Here is a 24397-nt window from a genome sequence, read left to right as displayed (position 1 = left end):
GACAAAGCGCTGTGAAAAAGGACAATCAATCAAATTTATGACTTTTTAAGAAATACACACATCTTAATCATAATAATTGAGTTTAATGCTCATTTATACAGATTCTTTGAGATGCAAATTTGTTCAATTGCCATCTGAAATGTGCAGGTGTCTCTCCTTTTACACAGTAATTGATTGGTTGGTGTAGTGATAGGGCTCTGGGTTCCCGATATCTAATATATATATGATACCTTTACAAATGAAATAATATTCATGAGGGGTGAGCAAGCGAGAGATGCATTCAGATTTGAATTTAAGTAATGATGATGATGTCATCAGTATCTACCTTTGTTGAACGCACTTATTGTAAGTCGCTTTGGATAAACGCGTCTGCTAAATGACCGTAATGTAATGTAATGTAATCAGTGGCATCATGTGTCATCGATTTAGAACAACAGCAAAAGTTTCTTTCCGTTTGTCTATGAGCTCTGGGGGAGCATGATGTGTTGCAACGACATCACAAAGGAAGCATCATCATTTGCGATGTCATAGTGATACTCATGTATGATGACAAGCAGCAACTGATTGTGATTTTTATCTTTTTAGCTTCAAACAAGGAATATGGATGGTATATATATGGTACAAATACTCAAACCAGCAATGAAAAGCAACAGATTACTAGAAGTACAGGGACAAAACCCATGAATTCGGAATCAGACAACATATCAACATGTCAGCAAGTAACACATGACCCCAGACCACACAGGCCAAGGCCACATCTGGAAGGGCCGCACGAGCCAAGGCTTCCACATCCTGATCTCATGCACAGGCTGAACAAGGAAAAGGAGATCATTTCTAAGCTGGAGGAGCAACTGAATGTTACTCAAACCAAACTGGAGGTGAGCAATATCCTGCGTGACAACTATTGGAATGCTCTGCAAGAAAATGAGGAAGAGCTCCTATCGCTGCGTGAAAGCCTCAGCTTAAGGACAAGCGAGACTGAATACTGGATAGCAAAGTGTAAAAGGGTTCAACATTATTCGCAAACACAAAACTTACTAGTACAGCTCGGGCTAGAGCAGCTGGGGCTAGAGCAGCTGGCGTTCCAGCTGCCTGTGTTGCAGCAGTCTGCGTCACAGCAATCCAAGTCCAAGCAACTGCACTGTCAGCCAGAGCCGAATCTCATGCAAAGGCTGAGCAGGGGAAAAGGGACCGTCTCTGGACTGCAGGAGCAACTGAATATTGCTCAGATCAAACAGGACGTGAGTAAAATTCTTCGCAACAAGTACTGGAACACCCTCCAAGACACAGAGAAGGAGCTCGCCTCCCTGCACGAAATGCTCATCTTTGAGAGAATGGAGACCACATTCTGGAAAGGTGAGTATTCGAGGCTCATCGGCCTGATGGAGCGACACAGGAAAACATACATGAACATAGCTTTCCCAAAACTGAAAAGGTGGACTAAGTTTGTACCAATCAATACCTCAACAGTGTCGTTAGTCAGAAATGAGAGCTGAGTCTCAATGTTTCCTGTTTATCTACTGTAATTAAAGTGTCTGCCCTGAACATGTGACACTTGATTTCCGTGTTCTTGCATTGTCTTGTCATATCTTTAAATAAGCAGGTCTTGAATCTTGAACAATTTAATTCCTTCATTCATTACCACAGATTCTTCCATATAAGTTGTGCAACAACTTGCACATTAGGTTTCATTTGATGAGTCTGACAGGTCTGCTGAGGGTGAGTCAAAGAACACATGTTGCCTCTCTTTTACACAGCAATTCATAGAAAATTACGCAATGGGTAGCTGCTGAAAACCGTTAATTTGTGTATAAGATATTTAGCAAAAACTCGAGTGCAATTACAATTATTCTGAAATCCAACCTGAAAGAAGTTGAAATAGCAGACAGAAACGAGTGGTAGTGTTGATTAAAGTAACACAGCATGGCTCACGGGGGCAGGAAAGAGCTGTTTTCTTATATGACAACACGGCGTCCACGCTGTTTCTTGGGAGGCGCTTTTCCCTCCTGGTGCAGCTGCATCTCCAGGATGAACTGGATCAGGTTCTTCACCCACGACGACCGAGGATTCAGACAGACCTTCTCCCCGCTTGCCAGGCCAGCACTAAAAAACAACATTTACATGATGGTGAAACTGTAGAAATAGACCACAAGGGACTAGATGCATCTTCTCAGGACAGTAAACTTGAATCTTATTAATAATCTATGAACCATCAGGCGTGTTTGACTTACATGATCTCTTTGTCTGGGCAGTGGGGCCCTTCAGGGACGATCTTGACGCTCCTCAGGCTGTCTGGCGGGATGATCCTGGATTCCACCTGCAGACAGCGACAGTGTGTGTTGTAGTCTCTGCTGATTGGTGGCATACCTGTCATCAAAACACGTACAGTTAGTATACCAGGGGACGATAGAAACAACTTGTGCAGAGAGATACTAGAGCTTTTCATTTTTGTGTATCTATCGGTTTTATTGAGTATTTTGCTTTTTCTTGTCTCTTTCCTTCCTCCTTCTTCTGAATATTCCCCAAATTCCACATTTTTTCAGTTCAAAAATACATTAAGACTTGACTGATTAGTATCTGTCTGTTTTTTCTGCTGTTAACATAATGTTTCTGTTTTGTCATGATGAAATGGATTCTGGCACATGACTTCCCCTTTCGTAGGATTCATCTTCCTGTCCAAATTCAGTGGGAAATTCTCCGAAGTGTTGAATAATTCAAGAACAACTCTTAATCATGTAAATTCCAACTGCCTTAAAGGTTGACTCAAACACTTACCGTTAATGACAACAACCAGGGTCCCAAACAGCAGCAAGATGCCGAGCTTCATGTTGTTTAGATTGTTGCTTTAGACGACCTTCTCAATAAGATGTTGATGGTCCAGCTCCAGAGTCTGTTTACACACATCTGCACCTCAGTATTTATGCATGCAGCAAACATGTGATCACAGTGAACTCGGCAGTTCTGTGAGATTTGAGGAAAACCCCAAAGCCTGTGTATGTGTGTGTGGATACGTTGGTTTCACTTTGTGTGCACGTGTGCAGCAGAAAGGCAGTCATGGGACGGCAGGTTGGAACCAGAGGCCCCAGTAAGGTCAGAGACATCACTCATGCAGCGTATCCTGAGCTTCATTTCTACAGGGACTTTCAGCTCTTATCATCAGATACACAAACACAGTTGTACCTGTGGCCACAGTGCTTCTTCTGTTTGATAGTCTTGCTGTTGTTGTTCTCACATATGAGCTCCTGAGGGTTTACTCTTGACCCAATGCTCATGCTGTTTTAGAGACATTAACTTCAAAAACAAGACAAACATGCTTCTGGCACTTCAACTGTAAAGTCTGAGATGTGGTGTGTGTTGTCTGCTGTATATTAGTCTGTGGTCGGCCATCACACTTTTGTTTGTGTGCAACACACGAGGCCATCATCCCATGATACCACACATTGGGTTCTGGTTGGGAATTTGGGGTATTTTGATTGGTTGATTGCTAAAAGTTGATTCCACCATGACAAAGCTGTTCAAAAAACATTTTATATAAATCATTTTATTGCAGTTTTCACAGTTTTCCAAAAGGGGAAAAAAATAACAAGGGACATATTCAGTACACATACATATACACATACAGTATTTATATATATATATATATATATATAAATAAACATGTTTCTATATACATTCTTCATATCTTTGTATTAGACAGACAATAAATATAGCAAATTGTTCTTTTCACAACGTTATTTTCAACATTCAGTAGGGGGAAAGTTTGAGTTTGATCCTTCTTCATACAGCAGATGAACACACAGCCACATCATGGTGTCTGTGACGTTCTGGTGGCATTGGCTCTTTGCTGTGAAAGAGATAAACACATTAATTAGTCACTTGTTCACCATAAGACCAGTTAGATATACGTAAACCCCCTAACAGGAGCAAAACAAACCCCCCAATGACCAACTACTCTCCCTTACTACAGCATCTCTGTGCACACTGGGTGGAAACAGGGAATTTTAGCTGCCATAACCAAACTGAAGATTAAGCTTACAAAGCATGTCAGGACTTATAGGTTTGTCTTACTGGATGCATTTCTTCAGGGTTTTTTTTAATCACACACACACACACACACACACACACACACACACACACACACACACACACACACACACACACACAGCATCTCTTCTTTTCCACTGATGAAGTTGCTCAACCTTCTTCCCTCATTTCACAATAAGTGAAGTGATGTGAAGTGAAGTGAAAGTGATCAAGTCATCAAGTCATCAAGTCATCAAGTCATCAAGTCATCAGTGTCAACATACTTTGCTTGCAAGCAGGACCATTTTGGTGAAGTTCGACTTTGGGTCCAAACACAAGGCTTTTCCATCTTTCAGTCTGACACTGCATGGGAGAGAGAGCAAGAGAGAGAGAGAGAGAGAGAGAGAGATCTATAATTGTCTACTTATTCAACTCCTTTTCAACTTCAACAACAACAATATCCATGTCTTTTGTCTCTGTTTGACTACGTAATGTGTTGTTTTCTGACTTGTTTTGTCTCGACAATGTGCTAAGAGAATAAGAAGATACCAGAAACAAGTCAACCTGCGACACAGAACATTATCTGTCCTGCAATCTGGATCAAATGAATTTGGTTTGAGTGTGGTCGCTTCAAGTTAGCAATTTAAACCTCAGAAATCAACGATAATGGTGCTGGAAACAAGACTGTCTTTAAATTCAACTCATTCTGTGTCCTTTTTCCTGTCCTGAGTGCAGTAATCCACCTCTAAGACTTGGCATTTATACTGAAGGACTTGAGGATGGAGGTATTTTGATGATTTAAGCCCAAAACACAACACATACAAATCACACTGACTAGTTTTACAACTCTCCTGTCAACCCCTGTTCCTGAGCATTCTTACTGCTCCTTTTTGCTTTACCTCATGGATCTGTGTCTAAGTGTGTGTGTTGTGTGTGTGTGCTGCTGTAGGTAATGTGCTTACATGACTTCAATGTGATCGCAGTGCACACTAATAGGATGCTCGGTCACGGTGCTGATAAGAAACCGGCGCACTGACTTGCTCAACTGTACACAGGAGCAGTGGTGGAAGAATCCTGCATGGGCAAACAGAGAGACGGTGTAAATGCCGTGACACACTTCAAATTGAGCCTGTTGAGGAGGATTTAAAGGCTTCACTTACCTTGTGATGTGGCAGTGGCGAGGGAGCCCAGCAGAATGATGGACAGGATTGCAGCCTTCATGTTGTCTTCTTCAGGGTGAAATTCAGGACCGTTGCAGAGCACAACACTCCAGTTTGCTTTGATCTGAAGATCCTCCATTCTCCTTTTTATATTTATCTTTAGAGGCGGGCCAACTTCAAAAGCAACACTTACGTAGATGCTTTATTCGGAATCCACTTACACTTCCAAAGAAGTAGTTGGTGGCATTGGTGAGACCTGTTGCAACACACACACACACACACACACACACACACACAAACACACACACACACACACACACACACCCCCAAGCGTTAATCAAAAGTCTCCTTCTCTGTTTTCTTCTGAGAAAAATTGTGCAATTGAGCCTGTTGAAGTGGTTCTGCCACGTCATTCAGATCCACTTTATCAGGAGGCCCTGAAGTGTTATGTGGAGGTTGGATTCCCGACATGCAGAGACAGATGTCAGAAATAGTTTGCCCATAAAAAGGCAAAAGAGGCGTATTTTCACTCTGCTTTTAGGTAGGTCAAACTTCCACAGAAAAATGCAAGACTGAATCACATTACCTACTACTACATTACATTACATTACGATCATTTGGCAGACGCTTTTATCCAAAGCGACTTACATTATATTACCACCCTTCGCAGAGGGGGGAGCAATTGAGGGTTCACAAAACACATCAAATAATAGCATTTCAAATTATATTTCTACTGTATCTTAAATCCTAATCTCTTGTGCTTTGGTGACTGAGTGGCTGATGCTACTTTGTATGCCCAAAAGAAAGGCACCTAAAACCAAATATGATAATATGTTTGAACGGGACAGTGAGAAAGATGGTCTCATTGAATTAAACAATAAGCTCTAAGTTGAGTTAAAATGAATAACCTCACATACACTACTGGAACAGTTTAAGGGTAAAGTTCTTCCTCCTGCTGTTTAAGGCCGATTCAACAAGGAACATTTTTCAGTTTGACTGCAACAATTCCTCTCCAATCATGAATAAATCTGACGACCTGATTGTCGCAATAAAGTGATGACCCTGCACCTCTGGTTGTTCTCACCAAGTCAGGGAAATTTGATCCTTGTCTCCTGCTCTTCATCAGAGGCCATGACTTTTCATTTCCTTTGAGTCTAGAAAATGACCAGTGAAAATTGTGGCAAACTATAAGAAATTAACCAGGAGATTTGGTGGTTCAAATCCCACCCATGCATGGCCCATTTCTGTGAAAACTATGTCAAATCACAAGGAAAGTTACACACTGCGGAAGCCTGTCTGTTCTTGGGGGAGGCAGTGGCTCAGTGGGTAGTGCTTCCGCTTTGGAACCGGAGGGTCGCCAGTTCGAGCCCCTGCTGAGGTGCCCCTGAGCAAGGCACCGAAACCTTAATTGCTCCCCCCTCTGCGAAGGGTGGTAATGAAATGTAATGCTTTGGATAAAAGCATCTGCCAAATGATCGTAATGTAATGCAGCCAATGGGCGGCAGACATGTAAAAGTCACCAACATTCTTATATGTGCAACGTTAATATTTCTATGTAAATAATCAATATAGCGCAAGAAGAAAATGTGTGTTAAGTCACCTTTTTCTCTTCCTGTGGTGCTGAGCTGTGAGACTGACACTTTGCTGTCCCGTGAGTGTTTGTCCTTTTCGGTCCTTGTAGGCCAACTAGAGGGTGTGTGAGGTAATGCTGCAAGATGTGACTATTTTGCCTATTTAAAGTAAAATAAGTAATGATAAAAGCCTTATGTAAAGATGGCAAATGGAAGCCACAAACACACAATTTTGCAAGAACAATCACAACAAAGAAAGTGAGTCGCCAATCGTTTATTTGCATACTGAAAACTCTGAAATGGGAAGAGAAATGATATATAAACATAATGAGACGGAAAAAGAGCAGATCATGAAAATTGAAATAGAGTAGTGGAATTAAGTAAATATAGTGAAGTACTTCTGGTTTACATCTGAACTGAGATGATTTATGAATGTTTAAAGAGTTAATGGAGGATTATGAAACAGCGTCATCTGTATGTTCATTATCACATTTTGATAATACAAAAATTATGAAGCATCTGAACGAAAATTTATTTTCAATGGATAAGAGTATTGTGCTCTAATACTATTGCCATGGCGATCATAAATGCTGAAGCTACACATGTTAAACAAAATGAAGCCATGCACTTAAAGTTGCCCGAAGCTGCTTCAGATACACTTGGCCGGGTTTGATAGATCGTTCCTGCAGTGCTCCTTCTCAGGGCTCGATGGTGACGGACGCCTGGCCTGTCACCTGTCTGAGAGCCGAACAGTCCAGGCAGGCTACCAGTCTGGTGGCACCGGCCCTCCTCGGAGTGAAAATCTCGGCCCAAACCAGAGAAGAGCCTGCGGGAATCAGACTGAGGAGGGGTGGTATCAGTAAAGAAAGACGGAATATCAAGAGAGGAGATGAAACTGGCGTGATTTGATATGAAAGAGCAAAACAGTGCTTTAGTTTCACAAACAAGAGTCCACGTTCACAGAAGCTCTAATGTGTCGTGTGTGCCGACCTCACCTGTAATATTTGCTCTGGGCTGCCATGAGTCCAGGCCCTTCCATGCGAATGTAAACGTCATCCAGGCTGAAGCTGAAGGGGTTTGTGAACTCCACAGTCGCTAACATCTCCTCGCTCACCCTGGGCACACCGGTTACCTAAAGCACACAAACGCAAATATAATACAAGACATTGTTGATGTCAGGAACCATCTGTGACCTTGTGAACTTGTGACCCTGTCCCCTGACCTTGACAGAGAGTTTAGGAGTGCGCAGGATGACAACTTTCATAGCGGTGGCAATGTGGCCCGTCTCCTTCACCTTCCCGGTAACAATGAAGTGGAGGTTGCCCTGTTCCACCAGGTGCTTCATGTAAGTCCTAGACTGAACCTCCACTACCTCCCTCTCACCTGGGGATCACAATCGATGTGACATATTCGCTTTTTTGCAACACACAGGGGAATAAACAGTACACACCACACACACACACACACACACACACACACACACACACACAATCGTGTCACCCCTTACTCACTTTTATGGGGGGCGATAGTCACTGTGGGGGTCCTGAACAGAAACTCAGCGCTGGTGACCCCAGTGTAATACACCACACTCCCACTGACATAAGCATCAACAGTGCGCGGCTGGTCACTCTGGTTCACAAAATCCAGGTTCAGGCTGAAGTCGTCGCCCACACTGATCTCCAGTGAGGGAATCACCACGTCCACGTCAGCCTGAGGAGGATCGGACTTCTCTCTGTGGCAGCCGTACTCGTCTGCCTTCTCCAGCATGGTACGCTCCTCAGGTGTGTCTGGGCAGGAGCACATGGGGGGGTGAATGTCATTCTTTATCACAGTATTTGTGTGCTGTTGGTGATATGTGTTGGGTGCAGTCGCTGACTTTCTGGAAACTTGTACTGGTTAGTGATTTCACGGCGAGTGTCATCTCCTGCTCCTTTGGTCAGGATCATGCGGCCTACATGGGTCCGGTTCACCTTAACGGGCTCCATGGCGCCATCTTTTGTCCGGGAATAGAACACCACATCGCTGTTCACCTAGAGAGGGAGAGAAACAGATATAGTCACGCCTATTTGACCCTTTCAAAGTATGTCTAGGGAGAATTTGTACTTATATAATTTGTATTTATATATGATAAATGTCAAAATGTGAGAGAATGGGCAGATTTTACTCACAAATAAGTCATTTTTGAACGAGAGGCATCTAGTTTTACCACTTCCACGTACTTAAACAAACACTGATACGACCTCAAATTAGATTAAATGTAGTTTAAAGATGCTCACCTCAGCAAACACGAAGGCAGCATCAAACGGGTAGCATATCTGACCATGTTTGATGGCCCGGACCGATGCAGGCCCACACCTGTACATTCCTTCACAGATGACAGACAAACACACAAAATAGCATAAATCATTTGTTTCCCTCATGTCTCACTCTGGAAGGTGTGTGTGTGTGTGTGTGGGTTGTCATTACCGTCGCTGGTCTCCTGTGGTGTTGCGTCCACAGCCTGCCAGCCTCCAAAGCCTGGAGGAAGGTCTGGTCTTGAGATGAAGCATTCATTCCAGCAGTGATAGTTCCTGCCAATAACAATCCAGTATAATTTTTATGTTGAATTCATACATGTGTTATTGGTCTAAACAACAACATAATTAGCAAAATGAATAAAACACGGTCATAAACAAGTATGTATTTGATGGGTTAGTTTCCGTTTCCATCGAAAAACACAATAGCAGCTCCTAGAGGCTGCAGTGTTCATTACACCTCACAATACAACTTTGGGACAGGATGAGCAATACAGTGATAATAGGAAAGATCAAGGTGTGCCCAGTATGAAAAGGGAGCATGACTGTGGACAGTGTGTGTCATTGGAAACGGCATTTTAGATTTATTTAAACAAACGGTGGTGACACTGGGACGAAAATCTACCCCTAAGATTCCAAGATACGATCTTAAACTGAAGAGGCGGCAAGTCAAGGGGTCACAAAAGTCACCAGGAATCATCCTCTGGGGACCATGAATATTCATATTAAATCTAATGTTAATGTGGCGAGTAGTTGTTGAGATGCTTGTGGATCCTGTTCGCCCCGAAATGAACTGTAAGATACATGGAGGGCATGATAGAGATACCAGATGGAGTCTCTGGTGCGGGCACGGTCAATCCTGCCGTTCTCATCCAGGATGATGTCGGTCTTCAGGTTTCCATCATTGTCGTGGGCGGAGAAGAAGTTGGTGACGACACGGCCCGGGATTCCAAGACAGCGGAGAACTGGGACGCAGAACAGAATGATTTAGTTTAGGAAACTTTCACACTGAATTTGGTTTGGAGGATCTAAGGACGTTGACGAGATGCGGTTAGGAAAGTTTTCAATGAGATTAGCCTCACAGGTGTTGAAGACAGCAGCGTAGACCCAGCACTGAGCGTAGCAGACAGGCATCTTGCTGCTGGAGTAGTTGAGGAGGATCTCTGTGCTGCCAGTCCAGGAAGTGGGAGCCACTCCGTAAGTGTAGTCGCCGGTCCAGTTCCCCATCAAGACACCGTCGTCGTCACGGGAGTTCAGCTAGAATGAAAAGAGACACGTTCCTGATGACGCGTGGCACAGTGGGAGATTGCACATTGCAGCAGATTGAGGACTGTCTCACCATGGCAGAGGCCTGTCTGACCACCTTAGTAGCGTCTCCTCTGTTGATGATGGGCATCGCAGATCTGTCCATGATGTACAGACATGCATCCAGGACTCCATACTCAAACTAGAAACAGCAGAACCATTAGGAAATGGGATCTCAATCAGCTCTTCAACCTTTATTGGGTTTTGCTATTACCTGTCCATAGTTCCAGGTTCTCTCAGCAACGTCATCAAAGGATCCATGATAGATGATCCCCATCTCATTCAACACACACTCCTCCCTCTCCACCTCATCGTCCAGAAACACTGAATCAGCTGAGAGAAAACCGCCAGTTTCCATCATTGTTCAGGAAGATTAAAGCCAGACTAGTACCACAACACCAATGCCGACACTTACCTGAGACCCAAGGATTGAAGAGGACATAGATGTCATTCCTCTCCTCCCGTCTGGTCCTACGAATGCCGTAAGGCGTCACAATGGCGATAAACATGCGGTATTTCCCCACAATGCAATTTGCAGCAGGGGTGATGGCCATGGTGATCACGTTATTGGAGGTCTCCGTGATGCGACCCGCCCAAGAGCTCTGGCGCTCCTTGGTGGGAAAGACAGGAATGTAGGTGCCCTTGCTGAACTGAGGGTTGGACCCTGACAATAAAAGACAAGGAAACATGAGGAGTTCAATTAGTCATGGATGTATAGATGCATGACACAACTTCTATACAACCAGCTCACCAATGAGAAACTCCACCGCAAACTTGTCCTCAGACGGATTGTAGGGCCGGTTGAAGGTGATCTTTATCTGGAACTCCTGCCCTCTACGGACAATGAGAAAGTCAGAGTTGTACAAGGTGGTGTGGTGCTGCTGCCTGTTGACTTCTGCCCGCATCTTCAGCATGTTCACGTCCCAGATGTCCAGAAACTCTAGGAGAACAGAGAAAGAGAGAGAGAGAGAGAGAGAGGGAGAGAGAGAGAAACTGATGAATGTCCCAGATCTGGGTGCCAATCTGAATAGTTTTCTAGCCATAAAGTGTGTCAGGAAGCACGTAAGTAAGTCACAGCCGCTCAGACATGACTGTTTACTGTCAATCAGACGTTCCACATATTCCAGTCATTGCCCTGGTAAATTCCTGTCATGTTAGGCTTTATCTCTGCGTCCTGCTCCTGGGTGATAACGCGGAGTGGAGTCAGAGGAAGTGAGTGTCCGGCAGTAGAAATGATCATGTTTGGACATCAATCACATGTCAATCATGTGCTGAGCCCTACTGGAAACTGTGTCATTGTGAGGAAGAGGACTTTATCGCTCCTTGCCCAGCACGCACTGTGACACCAGTTTTGCTGTTGTGTGACTAGTCTCCCACAATGCCAATGCCAAAACGTTTCAAGCTGTCCATCTTTCTTACCGGTCAGCGGTGGGAGTCCTCTTGGACCCGGCGTGCCAAAGAGCTCAAACTCTGGCACGTCATCCCCGTCGGCGTTGGAGTTGGCAAGGGGGCCTGCGGTGCGGCCGCGGCTCGACACCTTGGGAGGGCGCCCGGTGGGAGCGGGCGGGGCAGGGTCAGGAGTAATGGTGGCTGCCTGATCAGACATGGTGGCGGTGATGGCTCAAAGCTGGAGATGAAGAAATGGAGAGACTTTATGATCACATGCTTTGCATCTGCAGCGCTTTAAACACAACTTTAAACTTGTATGCAGATCCAGAGAAAGGGAACAAACATACATTCATCATCTTGTTTTGTTTTTGTGTATAGAATCCATTATTCACCACACCCAAATTTACAAAAACAAGATTCTCTTTGTAGTTCACTCCCATCATGCTTTGTTCTTTCCTGCAGTGTGTTTTGAAACCCATCTGCTTCACATTTGTAGACAAACAGCGAACATGCCTGAGCGTGTGCGTAAGTGACCTCGCCGAAAAACGCTCCGAGGGGAGACGCCGCGAAAGTTTTGAATGCCTTGATGAACATGGCGGCGGTTTCAAGGACTTTTACTGTCAGCAGGTGGTTTCCATGTGTCTGTGGGCTTACGGTCAGCGCTAAGATAGATTTGTGTAGAAGTGTTTTGGTGATTTATTTTTCACCCCCACTTTGTAAATACACAGTGTTTTTGCACTCACACAGCGAGGAAGACTCTCTCACGAAAAACATTAATCACGTCTCCCTATAATTACTCACTCATTCCCATTTTAAGCCGAGAAAACCACAGTGTGCAGTCACACATATATATTCACTCAAGCGGTTTCAAACAAATATAAATGCAACAAACATTACCTAATATGAAGAGTAATTCAAGGCAAATGGTCTTGCTGTTGAATCTAAAGGACAAATAAAGAGAATATTTGAATAAAGCATAATGCATTAAGACAAATGACACCTTAGAACATCAATATCTGCAACTTCCAAATTCACAATCCTGAAATTGTCAAATGTCATATAGATTGTGAACAAAATGTAACTTTTTCTTGGATGTACTGCGACCATACTAGTACAACTTGCAGTTATAGTGGTGGTTGGAAGTCACAGTATTAGTACTGGTAGTACTTAAAATTAAAGACCTGAAAATAAGTCAATTTCCAGTTCGAGTTAACCACATTGATTAAAAATAACCATCAAGAAGTTTATGAAGGCAACAACAATAAACAGAAGTGACCGCTGTGGTGATTAAACACACACACACACACAGGGTTCAAACTTAGCCCTGAGTGTGAACAGCGTAACTAAAGACCCTGACTGCTCAAAGTGTGACTCAGTGTCTCCATAAGACAGGAGTAAAATTACATCACAGTGCCTGAAACCTGTCGCTGTGACGACTATGTAAGTATCCTGCCAGGGTGTTTTAAAGCAGTGTTGAGCAAGTTGGTTTCATAAGATGGCACAAACACCTGGCTGAAAATAGAGCCCACAGTGTTGCATAATGTGGGCGTGTGTCAGTCCATTTGGGGTTCTGGATGCAGTTTGGTTCCAAGCTGGACACATGAGCCATCACTTTACACAGGGAACACTCTGTTTTCACCTCACACACACACACACAGACCATTGGATTTGTAGATACAGTATATCTATATATGTCATACTTATAGGTTTCATTTAAGTGAGATAACCCACAAAATGTTGATGAGTAATTCATACAAAATTTCACTCTTCACACACACACACACCCACCCACACACACACACATTTTAACACAACTTTGGTGACTGCTGACAGGCAAGATAACTCCCACAGGCTTACTTTAAAGCTCTCTTTGCTCACAACCTCTTGTTACAATCCAGTACAACCCCACACCATCATTTCCTATCAAAAACATAGTTAAATTGACGCTTGTGCATTTCTAATTTTGCAGGGCTTATTAATGTGCAGGTTGTCCAGGATCAGATATGCCTTTGATTTCAAGAGAATTTGTTTTTTATTGGGTTTGAGTGAGAGGATTGAGAAAGCAATGTAATCATGTAACCAAACAAAATTGACCCAAAATAGCTGTTGGGACCTACACTCACAGGAACCTTCAAAGACAGAACATTCTCCTTTAAAAAAAAGTGCAAGCAAGAGTCACAAACAAAGTCTTTTCCGAGGTTGAACGACACAGAACAGCATGTTTTAAATCAGTCTCAGATGCATCACTTCCTCACATCTGGATGGTACAGAAAAAAAAATGTGCAAGGAGCAAGTTTCTTATGCCTTTTTGCGCAGTAAAATAGTTTTCAAAGGTTTGAGCACAAAAGCAGATATGTCTTTTGTAAAGGCAATGTTGATATGTGAATGTATTGAAGGGTCAGACACAAAGTGGACTCACCTTAGGATGAAGCTTCTAGCAGAAGTTTGGAATCAGGTTGGAGTCGATCTGCTGCTGCTGCTGCTGCTCTGTGCAGGAAGCTCCTGCTTATATAGTGGCATGCGGAAATGTGTGTGTGTGTTTGTGTGTGTGTTTTCTGTTGGGTGTAACTGGTCAGTACAGCTAATAGCAGTATGTGGAATCTGCCATCTGGGTAAAACCAAACAGCTGGATGGACACAAACTCTCTCTGCCAGATGGGAAACAGACAGAATAATTCCCTCCTCAACTTTATAAATGGCCAATAAATCATATAAAGCAGTGATGTCAATCAATTAATTTTGGATTGCTAGGTTGGGGGAAAAAAACCTTTGGCTGGTGTATATCCTCCTTTTGTATATTTTACTTTGTTATTTTGCCATTCTATGGACATTCAAACCACTTTCCAAAACCAAAATGTTAGTTATTAGTTAATAAGTTATTATTAACATTTACACCTGCTTAGGGCTTCCTTACATTAACTGGATGGGCAGGATTTTTCTTGTTATCGCTCAATTTTTTCCACTGGTGTTACATGAGTGACTTTGTTTTTCTTGCTGAAACCAATCGACTGAGAGATGTGGATCAAAAACAACCATGGGCACCAGTGGAGAAATCGTTTCCAAAGAGAACACTGCACCGTTTGTTACAGAGGCTCTTTAAAAAAAACAGCAAATGCCAAAGTGAATTAATACATTGAATCATTTTGCTTGATTTAATGATTCAAGTGTATTACAGATGGCAGTGGACAAGCCGCTGGGCAGCCTCACGTAAGTGTCGTTCCCCCGAGGGGTCCAACAAATTACGATTCATTTGACATTTACATAATGCAGCACACGTAAGGGACGACGTCCATCGTGGTAATATTCAGCAACACTTAATAAACCTCACATACAAACCAATGCGACCGATTCGGTTCTTTCCATAAACATTGGTTTGTTTTTATTGACCCTGACTGCTGCTGAGGAAAGGGTGAATCATGAACGTGATGTCATGTGTGTGTGTGTGTTTGTGTGAGGTACACGTTGTACCATGTGTACAGCCAGAAACACCACACAGCTGCCTAATGGGCACACAGACCAGACCACAGCCATGTTGAAAGGACTGGCTCCACACACAATGCAGTGTTTGTGACTGAAAATATATGTGAGTCTGAAATTCCACCATGACAAATTACAGCTTAAAAATGAATCAATCACAGGACAGATTCAGCTTGAAGCAAAAAATAATTAGTATTGTATTGGGACGTTATCTATGTTTGCCGTCTGTTGTCACTTTGTCCCTTCAAGCACACAGATAACATTGTTTTGACACAGGAACTCGCCACCACAAGACAGTGTGTGTTTGTGTGCTGAACATATAGCTGTGTGTGGGTAAAGGAAACAGCAGCTCCCACCTTACAAAGTGAAACCTTGCGAATGGGTCTGACACACTCGTGCACATTCACACAGAGAGCCAACGCGCCACTTCCTGTCATCTCGAATTGAAGCTATCAGGTGATCACACAACGCCAAGCGTCAGTCATTTGGAGCTAATCCTAACTATATTGAGAAATCATTTAATAGCAGCACGTTTCTGATACTCTTTCACAATGATGACAAAGGTCTAGATAAAGTGGAACCAAAATGAGGAAGAGGAAGGGGGTTAAAGCCGGTGAGAACTGCAGTCCTGTCACAGTGGCCAATGGTGGTGAGTTTGCTGTTGCGCTCTTCTGTTCTTTAATCTTTCATATTTGTATTTTAAGTGTGTGTTATAAATGTGAAAAGCCTCGCACAGCAGCTGTGTGTGTGTGTGTGTGTGTGTGTGTGTGTGTGTGTGTGTGTGTGTGTGTGTGTGTGTACATTTAGTCTAAAGGTGAAGTGATTTGAATAAAAGAAGCATGTAGAGTGTATGTTCAGTATAAAGTGTCCAGCTGTGGGTGAAACATTAACAAAATGTGCAGTTGAGAAGAAGCTGCTAGACGTCGACGAGGGACACTCACACACACACACACACACACACACATACTTTGTAATTACTAAAAAATACTACTGAAATTGCTACATGATGAAAACATATGAAACACTCACCCCTCTACATATATAAAACGGAAACATTTATCGTTATTTAAACACATTTAACATATTTATTCAAATATATGTGAAACACTTGCACGTATATCTAAACGTTTTCTAATTTGTAATAATATGCAAGAGATTTAAGTGTTATATAAATGTATATATACACACATTTATATAGACAACCTTTTCATATGTACATGTGATAGATATGTATAAATGTTTCACATGTATGCATGTAAGCATTTCATATGTATGTGAATATGACACAGAAGTATATTGTATATGTATGCATGTGTGTTTCTAAGCAAGTGTTTCAGACAAGTAGAATGTTTTATGTATGAGGGTGAAAGGTATACAGAGTATGTATGTATGTGAGCGTGTCCCCTCATAGATGACTGATTTCTTCTGTTTTCTGTCATTCAGCTCATTTGAAATGGAGCAGTGAGGAAGTGCTACTCCCTTTCTTCACAGATGAGAGTCTGCAGGTCGCCATGAACACAGAGTTAGCCAACACACACGGCTCCTTGCCTGAGCTGCGCCTGGTCCTCCTGGGAAGAAAAGGAACGGGGAAAAGCTCGGCGTGCAACACCGTCCTGGCAGGCGCGGGCGGGTTTGAGAGCGGGAAGCCCACCGAGGAGTGTGTAAAGATGAGCGCCGACGTCGTACACCGCCGAGTCACCGTGGTGGACACCCCAGGGTGGGAGTGGTATTACCCGCTCAACAATACTCCCAACTGGGTGAGGCAGGAGACTTTGAGGAGCGTGACACTTTGTCCTCCAGGACCTCACGCTGTGCTCCTTGTGCTGAGGGCGTGTGCGTCAGTCACAGAGTCCTACATAGAGGAGATAGAAGAGCACCTAGAGCCACTGGGGGAGGGAGTATGGGAGCATACAATGATGCTGTTCACCAGAGGAGATGAACTGGGCCTAGTGTCCATGGAGCAGCGGATCCTGACGAGTGGGCCTGCCCTCCGCAAACTCCTCCAGAAGTGCGGGACCCGATACCACGTGTTGGATAACCGCAGCAGAGGAGACGGTACTCAGGTCAAAGAACTGATCCGGAAGTTGGTGGAGATGGTGGATGGGAAGGAAGAAGGACATGAGTACTTTGAGGTGGAGAACACTGCTCTGCTGGGCCTGGAGGCGGACAGGAAGAGGAGAGCGAGGGAAACGAGGAGGAAGCAGAGGCAGATGGAGGCGCAGGTGCAGAGACGGAGCATCAAAGCTGCTTTAACGAGTGAGTCTTCAACCTGTTTGATTTAAAGAAACTGCTGACCTCATATCCCACTATTAAAATATATATAACAGATATAACACCTATCTCTCTGCCAGGCGATTGTGTCCAGGGCTACGAACTTGACGCTCGCCAGTCGTTCTCCAAGGCTCCCAGGCATCTACCTGAGGTCAGACTGGTTCTCCTGGGCGAGCGGGAGACGGGGAAGAGCTCTGCAGGGAACACCATCCTGGGCGGCGGCAGGTTCTTCCAGGCAAGGGTAACGGAGGAGTGCGCTCGTCAGCAGGAGGAGGTGGCCTTAAGGCTGGTCACGGTGGTGGACACCCCTGGATGGGAGGGAGGTGCGGCGGGTGTCACAACAGAGAGGGTGAAGAGGGAGATTGTGGGTAGTGTGGTCTTGTGTCCTCCTGGGCCTCATGCACTGCTGCTGAACCTGAGGGTGGACACGCTGGTAAAGGCGGGACATGTGAGGGAACATCTGAAGCTTCTGGGTGAAGGAGTATGGAGACACACCATCTTGTTGTTCACCCACGGGGATCAGCTCAGGGTGGGGGTGAATATCGAGCAACACATCAAGAGCGGAGGCAGGGACCTGCAGTGGTTGCTGGAGAAGTGCAAGGGCAGGTACCACGTTATCAGCAGTGTGGAAGCCGGAGGAAGAGCAAGTGGAGGCTCCGCACAGGTGACAGAGCTACTGGAGAAGGTGGAAAAAATGGCGGCGGGGAACAGATGTGAAGCTTTCTCCGAATTAGTGCAGGAGGTCAGAGATCTGAGCAGGCAGAGGAACGAGAAGTTCCACCAGCGGCTGAAGGACATGAGCGACAAGATGCTACGTCAGGAGGCGGAGCTGAAGAAGTTGAGGGACAGAGAGGTGAGGAGCTTCGGGCGGTTGTTCGATAGGAGGAAAAAGGGGAAATCGCCCGGGAATGCTGATGTCGAAAGAGAAGAAGAGGAGGACGGGGAGAGGAGGAACAGTGAAAGGTCGAATGAAAACAGCGACCTGGAGGAGAGGATGAGGTGGCTGATGGAGGACAAAGAGAGAGAGATTCAGGATCTGAGGACAGAAAACGACAGAATCCTCACAGCGCTGCACCAAAACAGGCGAGAGAGGGAAGAGGCACTGCTAAGGCTGGAGCAGAAAGAGAGAGAGATTGGCGAGCTGAGGGAAAGAATAGACGAGCAGAAACCAAAGCTGCTCGAGCTTGAACAGACAATCGTAGAAAATGAACATGAGAGAAAACAGTGGGTACAGGGGGGTAGAGAAAGAGAAGAAGGGTGGGTGAGGGAGGTAGAAAGATGCACAGAAGAGGTAGAGCAACACATGAGAGAGAAAGCAGAGTGGGTCGAAAAAGTCAATTCTTTAAAAGCAGAAATGGAGGAGAGGAAAAAACACTGGGATGATGTTGTTTTAGAAGCACAAGAAAAAAAGAGGGAGATGGAAGGAGAAATTAAGAGAAAAGTAGCAGAATTGAAAGAGAAAGAAAAAGAATTGCACAAAAAGGAGGAGGATATAGAGGCCATTAAGCTGCAGCATCGGGAGGAGATGGCAGAGAAAGTGAAAGAAATAGAAAAAGGAATGAGAGTTCAACATGAAGGGGTTGATAGAAAACTCAAAGAAAGGGAAGAAGAGTTTGAACGAGTCAAACAACAGCATGAGGATGAACTGAGGAAGGTAGAGAGAGGAGGAGAGAGAGACATTGAAGAGCTGAGGCAAGGATTTGAGAGACTTTTGCAGGAAAGAGAGAAAGAAAAGGCAGATATAGAAGAAAAACATCTCAGACAGATCCAGGAAAAGATGCTGCAAAGTGAAAAGGAGAAAGAAATGATTCAGATAAGTCACAGAAAAGAGATACAAGAGAAAATGCAAGACAGAGAAAAAGAGGAAGAGGCTCTGAAAGCGCTGCTCGAGCAAAGGGCGAGAAAGGTGTTCGAAATAGAAAACGTGAGAAGTCAACATCGGAAGGAAATAAACAGAAAACAGAGAGAAGAGGAGGAAGAGGTAGAAAAGGTCAAACAACAGTGTGGTAATAGAATAAATGATGTGGAGAAGGAAAGAGAAGAGGAGATCAAAGAGCTGCGGCGGCAGTTTGCAATAGACACCGAGGGACGATTGCAGGAAAAGGAGAGAGAGATGGCAGAGATAGGTAGAAAGTATGCTGACGAAATGGAGGAGAGAGAGCAACAAAAGGAAAAGGAAAAAGAAAGGGTGAATGCAAACCACAAAGAACAAATGCAAGAGAAAGAGAGAGAGAACGCAGAGATCAGGCTGAAAGTAAAAGAGGTGCAGGAAAGGTTGCAGCAAAAGGAAGAGAGAGAGAGGGATTATAAGAGAGGGATGGAGGAGAGAGAAAGAGAAACAGAAGAGATGAGACAGCGGGTGAAGGATATAGAGGGAATCCTGCAAAGAAAAGAGGAGGACACGCGGGAGACGGTTCTCCATCAAGAGGAAGAGGCAGAGCAAAGGCTGCGCAAAAGAGAAGGAGAGGTGGAGGAGATGAGAGCGAAGCTTCTGGGCGACGCTGAGAGAAAAGTAAAAGAGAGGGAGAGCGAGGTGGAAATAGCAAGATGTCAGGCAGAGGCAAGATGGAGGGAAGAGCAGAGACAGAGGGATGAAAGACAGGAAAGGGAAATGACTCGACTGATAGAGGTGGCTGATAGCAAAGGGGAAGAGATTGCGCAGAGAGAGGGGGAGATCGAAGAGGCAAAGAAGACGAGCGACGGCTATTTAAAAGAGATCGACCGGCTAAGAGAAACCATCCAAAACCAAAACTCCAGTGTCGTCGACATACAGCGACATCACACCGAGCGAGAGAGGAGTAGGGAGGCCCTAATGATGGAGAGACTAGGGGAGAGGGACAAAGAGATCGAAGAGCTGAGGCGGAGAGACAGGGAAAACGAGAGCGAGGTGGCCCAGCTGAGGCAAACCATCCAACAAACGAGGTCCGAGCTGACGGGGCTGACGGAGAAGATGGAAAAGGAGATGACTAGCATGATACGGGAGTACGAAGGGGAGATCGCGAGAAGAGACGACAGCGCCGAGATGGTAGCGAAGGAGAAAGAGGAGTTTAGGAGGGAGGTGGAGGCACAGATAAGTGACTATAAGAGTCGAGAGGAAGAGGTCAGGGAACATCTGAGTCGCTATGAAGGGGAGGTAAAGAACAAAGAGGCCGAAATCCAAATCCTTTGTAAGGAAAGAGATCTGGAGGTCAGAGCGTTAAAACAGATGATTGACAAACTAGAAACAGAGATAGATAGGATGAAGGAGAGAGAGAGTGAGAGAGAGAAGAGGCTGGAGGAGATGAAGGAGATACAAAGAGCGAATTTGAGGAATGAAGCGATCGGAGAAGAATTCTTGAAAAGAGGAAGAGAACTAGGGGAGAGGGAGGAGAACCTGAGTAGGAAGGAGGAAGAAGTGAGAAAAAGAGGGTATAAACTCGACGCAGAAGAGGAGGAGCTAGTCGAAAAAGAGGGAAAGCTGGAAGCAAGAGAACGAGAATGCAGAAGGCAGGAAACAAATCTCGAGAGGGAACAACAGCAGCGAGAGGAGCAAAGGAAAAGCGACCAAGATTTGACCTTCAGGGCGGAAAGCGTTGAGAAAAAAGAGAGGGAGCTCGAAAACCTGCTGAGGGCGCTAGAGAGCAAACAGCAGGAGCTTAATGTTCATGGGCAAGAGCTTGAGAAGAAGGTGAAGGGTCTGAAGCACAGAGGGAAAGGGTTAGAGGAGAGGGAGAGCGAGTTGAAGAGCGAAGAGCAGGAGTTGCTCAGCTTGAGATCGGAGTTGCAGGTGCGGGGGGAGCGCCTGGATGCTGAGATGCAGCAGCTAAACGACATGGGGAGGGACTTGGCGGCGCTACAGGAAGAACTTTGTGCAAGAGAGGTGGATTTAAAGGTTGTGCTCGAAAGACTGAGAGAACAGGAGAGGGGTCTCGAGGAAAGAGAGGAGGAGTTGCGCAAAAGGGAGCAAAACCATGCGAATAAGACCACAGAAGTCAAGACATTGGGTAGAGATCTGTGTAATGGAAGAGAGAGAGGTCGAGCATCGATGGGCGAGTTAAGCATTAAGCATCAAGGGCTCGGTGCAGACGGTCAAGAAAACAGGGGAAAGGGAGGGGGAAGAGATTCTGATCCCGTTCCGATAACAGATAGGGAGGATCAAAGAGTAAAACCTGCAGCATCAGCGACAGAGAGCGTCGACTATCAGCTAGAGACACTAAAAGAGAGGAAGATGAGGGAGGAAACGGAAGGAGTGAAAGGGAAGACAATAGAGGGTGCAAAGGTTGCAAGAGATTTCAACATGTTATCTCCAAGTCAGGGTCATGGAATCTCTAAGAACAAAGGCTCTCCTGGGTCAGACTTGAAGGTGCTGGTGTTAGGAGAAACTTGGTCGTCTCGCCACCCAGCAGGCGTCACCATCCTGAGCGGAGAGCCTCTGCAGCCGGATGGATCTTCCCTCAGGCGCTGGAAAGTCCAGATAGCCGGGCGCCGGCTCACCATTGCAGAACCGGCGGGTTTAAAGTGGCGGGATGGACCAGATCCAACCGCCACGTCGCAGCAGCAAGGCATCCTCGACAGCGCCTCCTGGGAACCACACGCCATCCTCCTAGTCGTACCGGCCTTCCTGACCTTCACGCGCAAGTGCCGGAAAGCGATGGAGGAGCATGTGAGCTTGCTCGGGGAAGAAGTCTGGGGACGCACGCTGGTGGTGCTCACATGGGGGGAGACTTTAGGGGAGAGCGCCCAGCAGCACTTCCTGAGGAACGGAGAGCTGATGACGGTTGTGGAGCGATGCGGCGGCAGGTTTCATGTTCTCACCAGCAAAAAGAATAAACGTCTGACTGAAGGATTACTCGAGAAAATAGAGGATGTTGTTGATCTTAAAGCTGTGTAAAAATGCACTGATACTAAATAGAGCTTAAAAAACATAAATTGAACATATCCGTGTTCATGCTACTTCTTTCTTACTTTCCTTTATTGATGCAATTTTTGGTGTCGCCACCAACTGTCGCTGTGTGGAATGAATCATTTCACATGAAGGCCTTGTTAGCAACTGATCAGATGGTGTCTGTCTAAACAACAGTGTAGGTAAATTCATAAAAGAGATCATCATAAAACAACAATTGTACTGTATTCATTCTGTTGGCATAATAATTACCAACCCAATTTTCCTCATGCAGACACAAATAAAGTAAAATATATCAATACTCTGAAGTAGGGCGGCAGTAGCTCAGTCGGTAGGGATTCCAACCAAGTAAGTGGATTGGTAGCTGGTGAGTTGCCAGTTTGCCTCCAGGGCACTGCCGAGGTGCCCCTGAGCAAGGCACTGAACCCTCAACTGCTCCAGGGCGCCGAATAATGGCTGCCCTGCAATAATTGGAAGTCGCTTTGGATAAAAACGTCTGCTAAAATGACTAATGTAATGTAATGTAAGTACCATCAAAGCTCAAAGACTTATATCAAATTTTAAAAACAAGTTATTTGAGAATCAGAAAACATAAACCAATATTATCAAAAGTCAAAAACATTCATGTATTCCGAAATAGTGGTACATACTGAAACACTCCAGTGTCAAGATACATGACAGGAGGAAATACACACTTCCTCCTGCTGTGTGCGTGTGTGATTACAGTGTGGTATGTGTGGTCACCGGAAAAGGCGGAGGCTCTCTTCCTCACAGCCGAGCTGGGCTGACAGCTCACACAGTCTTTCAAGTTTCCCCGGCCAAGATACGGAAGTCCCTATTGGCGAAGGCGTGGCCAATGAGGGCGGCATACAGTGCCACGCATATCAAAGACGAACCAATGAGATACGGATTAGCTGCCTCGGCTCCGCCCCCTCTACATGAACAGCCAATCTCGGTGTCAAGTCGAGTATGCATATTAATGACGTTCAGTGAGAGAGATTCCAAGAACAATATGTAAGCAACCTATCAAAAAGTAATTAAAAGTGACTCATATCTTACTTCCTGAAAGATTAATCGACACATGCATCACTTAAATTTAACGTTATCGTTAAATAGAGAACAAACATTAAAAATTGATTTTTCAAATGAACCTTGGCTGAGAAGAAGTACACCTTTCCTCCACTAGATGGGGACGTTGCGTCGCCGTTTGTTTGTTTGTTTGTTTTTCCCGCAGCGCCTCTGTAATCGCAGCTGAAAGTCATTGATGACAAGGAGTTGATGGTGAAAGTGTAGTGTAGTTATCGTGCATTTTTTTTAGTATGTTTTACAATTTTCTGCGTAAATGGCTACTTTTAAAAGGAAGCGTACACAAAGCTTGACTCTCTGTGTTCCATCTTGACTGGAGGCATTTTAGGGGAGAACCAAACCGTCTCGCAATTATAACCCCGGGGTGCCTCCCTCACGCTGAGAGGACCCCTGCTTTGACAAGTAAATTATGACTCTTGATGAGAGGAGTGTGGCTTTCTCAGAATGCAATTTTTTGACGGGCGGGAAAATGTTAGGGGTGGTGGTGGGGTGGAGGAGCAGAATACAACAACTTCCATCATGCGAGGAGGCAGATGCAACATCCAAAAACACTCCTGTGCAATCATCAAGGCTAATAATTATGGAGTGTGAGTGCTGGCCTGCGTCCAACGTGGCAGCGATGTGTTTTTTAATCTGCCCATTCAATATGAGCTGCCTTTAGAGGCGAGATGAGAGGGTGTTGTGTCAAGATGGATGTCTGTTTCTTTGATCATCTCTGCAGGGTGTGCCTGCCTCTCAAAGCATCTTGGGATAAAGTGAAAAAAAAGTTAAAGTCAAATTGCAAATGTAATTTTCCTACATTCGAGCGTAAATACTGTGGCGCAATTAGGTATCCAACACAGTCAGGAGCCATATGTCAGCACTAACACCCTTTTTCATCTTCAGATCCTTAGATTTATCACCACATATCTCATTTGTCACGCCACATGATTTATTGATT

At 44.8% G+C, this 24397-nt stretch overlaps 4 protein-coding genes across 4 annotated transcripts; 1 reads left to right on the top strand and 3 right to left on the bottom strand.

Moving 5' to 3' along the window:
• Positions 1-1159: 1159 nt before the first annotated feature.
• Positions 1160-2924, bottom strand: LOC143010305 (interleukin-8-like). The gene is made up of 3 exons (XM_076162577.1): positions 2776-2924; positions 2232-2367; positions 1160-2103 (listed from the first exon to the last, which is right to left on the bottom strand). The coding sequence occupies exons 1-3, from the start codon at positions 2825-2827 to the stop codon at positions 1956-1958; spliced, it is 336 nt and encodes a 111-aa protein (XP_076018692.1). The 5' UTR covers positions 2828-2924; the 3' UTR covers positions 1160-1955.
• A 627-nt stretch (positions 2925-3551) lies between these two features.
• LOC143010312 (C-X-C motif chemokine 11-1-like) lies at positions 3552-5483 on the bottom strand. The gene is made up of 4 exons (XM_076162585.1): positions 5184-5483; positions 4986-5097; positions 4308-4386; positions 3552-3844 (listed from the first exon to the last, which is right to left on the bottom strand). The coding sequence occupies exons 1-4, from the start codon at positions 5320-5322 to the stop codon at positions 3806-3808; spliced, it is 369 nt and encodes a 122-aa protein (XP_076018700.1). The 5' UTR covers positions 5323-5483; the 3' UTR covers positions 3552-3805.
• Positions 5484-7012: 1529 nt separating this feature from the next.
• f13a1b (coagulation factor XIII, A1 polypeptide b) lies at positions 7013-14258 on the bottom strand. Its single transcript, XM_076162611.1, has 16 exons — positions 14162-14258; positions 12640-12683; positions 11773-11980; positions 11105-11293; positions 10769-11017; positions 10568-10686; positions 10388-10495; positions 10131-10305; positions 9875-10013; positions 9221-9324; positions 9031-9119; positions 8631-8784; positions 8266-8541; positions 7977-8137; positions 7750-7886; positions 7013-7594 (listed from the first exon to the last, which is right to left on the bottom strand). The coding sequence occupies exons 3-16, from the start codon at positions 11957-11959 to the stop codon at positions 7453-7455; spliced, it is 2229 nt and encodes a 742-aa protein (XP_076018726.1). The 5' UTR covers positions 11960-11980; positions 12640-12683; positions 14162-14258; the 3' UTR covers positions 7013-7452.
• A 1348-nt stretch (positions 14259-15606) lies between these two features.
• Positions 15607-22554, top strand: LOC143010303 (uncharacterized). The gene is made up of 3 exons (XM_076162575.1): positions 15607-15867; positions 16662-17474; positions 17570-22554. Exons 1-3 carry the CDS (start codon positions 15804-15806, stop codon positions 22357-22359), a joined length of 5667 nt encoding a protein of 1888 aa, XP_076018690.1. The 5' UTR covers positions 15607-15803; the 3' UTR covers positions 22360-22554.
• Positions 22555-24397: the final 1843 nt, after the last annotated feature.

The sequence above is a fragment of the Genypterus blacodes genome, unplaced genomic scaffold (assembly GCF_046128005.1).
Source record: "Genypterus blacodes isolate CSIRO-AG114 ecotype Tasmania unplaced genomic scaffold, CSIRO-AGI_Gbla_v1 ptg000122l_1, whole genome shotgun sequence".
NCBI classification, from domain to species: Eukaryota; Metazoa; Chordata; class Actinopteri; order Ophidiiformes; family Ophidiidae; genus Genypterus; species Genypterus blacodes.
This window is presented reverse-complemented; position numbering and strand designations above follow the sequence as displayed.

Coding starts and splice junctions, on each gene's coding strand:
- LOC143010305 (XM_076162577.1), bottom strand. CDS start 2,827: ATGAAGCTCGGCATCTTGCTGCTGTTTGGGACCCTGGTTGTTGTCATT. Junction 2,368..2,775: donor CCTGGTTGTTGTCATTAACG/GTAAGTGTTTGA, acceptor TTTTGATGACAG/GTATGCCACCAATCAGCAGA. Junction 2,104..2,231: donor TGCCCAGACAAAGAGATCAT/GTAAGTCAAACA, acceptor GTTGTTTTTTAG/TGCTGGCCTGGCAAGCGGGG.
- LOC143010303 (XM_076162575.1), top strand. CDS start 15,804: ATGAGGAAGAGGAAGGGGGTTAAAGCCGGTGAGAACTGCAGTCCTGTC. Junction 15,868..16,661: donor TGTCACAGTGGCCAATGGTG/GTGAGTTTGCTG, acceptor TCTGTCATTCAG/CTCATTTGAAATGGAGCAGT. Junction 17,475..17,569: donor CATCAAAGCTGCTTTAACGA/GTGAGTCTTCAA, acceptor TCTCTCTGCCAG/GCGATTGTGTCCAGGGCTAC.
- LOC143010312 (XM_076162585.1), bottom strand. CDS start 5,322: ATGGAGGATCTTCAGATCAAAGCAAACTGGAGTGTTGTGCTCTGCAAC. Junction 5,098..5,183: donor CGCCACTGCCACATCACAAG/GTAAGTGAAGCC, acceptor TTGCCCATGCAG/GATTCTTCCACCACTGCTCC. Junction 4,387..4,985: donor TGCGATCACATTGAAGTCAT/GTAAGCACATTA, acceptor TCTCCCATGCAG/TGTCAGACTGAAAGATGGAA.
- f13a1b (XM_076162611.1), bottom strand. CDS start 11,959: ATGTCTGATCAGGCAGCCACCATTACTCCTGACCCTGCCCCGCCCGCT. Junction 8,138..8,265: donor GACTATCGCCCCCCATAAAA/GTGAGTAAGGGG, acceptor TGTGATCCCCAG/GTGAGAGGGAGGTAGTGGAG. Junction 7,595..7,749: donor GCCCAGAGCAAATATTACAG/GTGAGGTCGGCA, acceptor ACCCCTCCTCAG/TCTGATTCCCGCAGGCTCTT.